Source organism: Cajanus cajan, chromosome 5 (genome assembly GCF_000230855.2).
Source record: "Cajanus cajan strain Asha chromosome 5, NIPB_CcT2T_4, whole genome shotgun sequence".
Classification (NCBI taxonomy): domain Eukaryota; kingdom Viridiplantae; phylum Streptophyta; class Magnoliopsida; order Fabales; family Fabaceae; genus Cajanus; species Cajanus cajan.
In genome coordinates, this window is record NC_138521.1 from 41,476,451 (window position 1) to 41,480,208 (window position 3,758).

General features: G+C 36.8%; 1 protein-coding gene across 1 annotated transcript; it reads left to right on the forward strand.

Moving 5' to 3' along the window:
* Positions 1-379: 379 nt before the first annotated feature.
* Positions 380-3,294, forward strand: LOC145957748 (auxin response factor 4-like). Its single transcript, XM_083074160.1, has 4 exons — positions 380-1,007; positions 1,119-1,203; positions 1,306-1,396; positions 1,702-3,294. Exons 1-4 carry the CDS (start codon positions 915-917, stop codon positions 1,964-1,966), a joined length of 534 nt encoding a protein of 177 aa, XP_082930286.1. The 5' UTR covers positions 380-914; the 3' UTR covers positions 1,967-3,294.
* Positions 3,295-3,758: the final 464 nt, after the last annotated feature.

Consider the following 3,758-nt stretch of genomic DNA (forward strand, 5'->3'; position numbering starts at 1 on the left):
AGCCGTATTGAATTCAATGCAGCCGTATTGAAGTTCAGAAACTTCAATACGGCCGTATTGAGTTCAGTGCGGCCGTATTGAAGTTCAAAATGTTCAATACGGCCGTACTGAACCTCTGGGAGGCCGTATTGGGCTTCATTCCTCCCACTTTTCTTATTTTAGCTATCCTAAGACCTCTAGACCTATAGAGAACCCTCCTTGGGCCTTCTGGAAGTCCTTCTGGCTGATCTTCCTTCAGTCTTCGAGAGTCTTCAAGCTTTATTTCCGACCCGGACAATTTTAGGGGTCTACAAGCACGAACTCCCCGCGCTCCACAATTCGGGGGTTAAGATTGCTGTTGGGAGTGAGGAGGCTATGGGCATTGTGCTACTGCCATTGGCGGCGCGTGGGACTACCTCTGCCTTGTCAGGAAGCTCAAGGTTCACCGTTCCGAGAAAGTTCTCAAGCACGGCCTCTCCATCTTGAAACACCCCAAACAACAATCCACTCTCGGCAACGAAGGTTACTTCCCTCATGCCACTGACCTAATTTTTCTTATTACTCTTCAATTGTGTGATTCTCTTGTTTTTAATTTTACGCGATGATGTTTGGAGAAAGCAAAAAATGAGGTTCATGACCACCGCAATCTTTACTTGGCAAAGGTTTGTTTTCTCCTTTGTAACAACTCTTGTGGTGCTGGCTGTTGAAGCTGATATGCAACATGACTAACATTTGTGGCTGTTCAAACCTTATTTTGCTTCTGTAAAAGTAGAGAAATTCTTATTATTTTGAGCATTGTTTGTAGTACAAGGGGAGTGCTTGAAATCTTGGGTTGTGTTCAGTTGGCAGGATTGTATTTGGAGGGGAAAGATCGTGAGGAATTGAGAGCAGATGAACAGGGAAATGAAACAACACCTGCCAAGTCAACACCTCACATGTTTTGCAAAACGCTTACAGCCTTAGACACCAGCACTCATGGGGGGTTCTCAGTCCCTCGCAGAGCTGCTGAAGACTGTTTTCCTCCTTTGGTGTGACACCATGCTCTACTTTGCACTCATAAGTTCTACAACTAAATTTTTCAAGAGTTTTGAATTCTTTGTCTCCTTGAGAATGATGAATTGCTTTTGTGCTCACTACAGGATTATAAGCAGCAGAGACCCTCTCAAGAGCTTGTTGCCAAAGACCTGCATGGTGTGGAATGGAAATTTAGACATATTTACAGAGGTAATTGAAAAAATAAATGAAAAAGTTGGTGTTGCTGGCTTCATAATCACATATTGATTGACATAAATGATACAAAAAGTCCATGTGGTAACTTTTTGTCAGGTCAGCCAAGGCGGCATCTGCTCACTACTGGCTGGAGTATCTTTGTTAACCAAAAGAATCTCGTTTCTGGAGATGCAGTTCTGTTTCTAAGGTGTGTATACATGTTCAAATAGGATATTGTTTTCATTGGTATTGATATGTTTGTTTTTCCTATACTGTTCTAGCAATCACTGTTAATTTGTTCTTTTATTGGAATGATTAGTAAACATTCATTGTTGATGTTAATATTAAGGAAGCTTCTTGTCATAGTGACAGTGAAGTACCAAATTAGCATAGTGACATTTTTGGTTCTCGGGGATCTAGAATTTGTCTTGCCAAAATTTGGAAGCATGGAAAATGACTGATAATAAAATCATTATAATGTTTGTTTCTTATTGGTCATTAATTTGTTTGTAGGGGTGAAAATGGAGAATTGAGATTGGGAATCCGAAAAGCTGCTCGACCAAGAAATGGTCTTCCTGAATCAATTGTTGGTAGCCAGAGTTATTATCCCAATTTCCTTTCTTCTGTGGCCAATGCTATATTCGCGAAAAGCATGTTTCATGTTTTCTACAGTCCACGGTACTATATTAATGGATCAGATTTTTTGTTTTGCAAAATGTTTGAACTTCATACTCTAATTATTGGACCTTTGATTTCCATTTTGCCGTGGAAACTATAGATGATTCATTAATTTGATGTTTGTCATGAGAACTTATCTGTCAGTTATGCAAAATCTCAAAAGCAATGTTGTTAAAATTGAGATTTTACCTAAGATCAGGAAGGGGAGAAAAAATTGAAACCGAGGGTTGTAAGATCCTATATTTTTTGCCTAAAATGTAAAATTATATTTCTATATAATATATGCATAAAAAAACCTTTAAATTTACATAATTATAGTAATAACAATATATTTAACAGAATAGTTATAAACAAAAAAATTTAACAGAATAATCACTGTTGGATAGAAATCCCAAAATTTATGGGATATTATTATGTTGCAGAATTTCAGGGATTAGGATCTACGATTTATTCTTTATTATTGTTACTGATTTATAGGGATTCCTATTTAATTATAAGAATTGCCTATTATTTGTTTCCTTTTTTTATTTCCCTGTTTTGCCTATTTATGAACTTAATGAAATGGAAACTTTCCTAAAAATTAAAAGTTAATCGAAAACTAGAGATTTATTTAGAAGTTTCCTAATTAAGGAAATAAGGAAATAAAAAACTGTACAAATTAGCTATAATTAAGGAAATAAAAACTGTAATAATCAGCTATAATTAAAAATTCCTCAAAATACATTTATATATACTACTAGTCTCCTAATTAAGGAAATAAGGAAATAAAAAACTGTACAAATCAAATCATCCAAATCTGTCCTAATTACGGAACAAATCTCCTAATTATTATAGAACAAATGTGCACCCTATTTTTAAGATTTTTGAAGAGTATGAATCTGGACCGATTTTTGAAAACATCCTGTTTCATGGGAACTAATTTTGACACATCAATGGTGTTTATAAAAATTTGAGAAAAATCACATGATTTCCTTGATGAGATGAGATTGCCCCTGTTTAGTTTTAACTCAATATGTTGACTTTCCTATTTTTAAGATTTCTCTCATTCAATACAATTATTTAAGATTTCTCTTATTCAATACAGTTATTTAGGAATAAAATGGAATTCAAAGTTATAGCTTTATTAGAGTAGTTATTGTATCTGATAACCTCTAATTGAGGGAATTGGAACTCAACAATTAGATTTTGAAATTATACTATGAATGAAATATGTTTATACAGGTAACTCAGAAAGAATCTAAAAAAATAATTGATTTTTTTTTTTAAAATGCAATTTACATCGGTTTAAGGTAGAACCGATGTAGATTTACGTTCAAATCTACATCGGTTTTGTTTACAACCGATGTAGATTTGAACGCAAATCTACATCGGTTTTTTGACAACCGATGTAGATTTAAACGCAAATCTACATCGCTCTATTCTACATCGGTTTTATAACCGATGTAGATTACCTTCCAGAACCGATGTAGAACAGTGATTTTGTAGTAGTGGAAACCAGGAAATGGCAACAACGCATGTAACAAGGAGAAGCTCAAAGTCTCCAACGAGGCTAACTTCAAACGATCGCGCCAAGGTAGGGGACCAAGGTACGATTTCTATACCCCATTAAACATACCCCGCATGCGCATCCTCGACAAGGTGGCAAATATTGACCTTATCTCCCTGCCACCTCCGGCACACACCCCGACAAACGTCGACAAGTCCAAACATTGCCGCTACCACCGCAACTTCGGCCACACCACCGAAGAATGTTGGACGCTCCGAGACAAGATCGAGGAGCTGATACAGATAGGCCACCTCAGAGAATATGTCCAAAGGTCCCAAGCTTCCAGAGGAGGACACGCCGGGCGAGGACGTGGAAGAGGATGAGGACACCACTCCTGCAATGACCA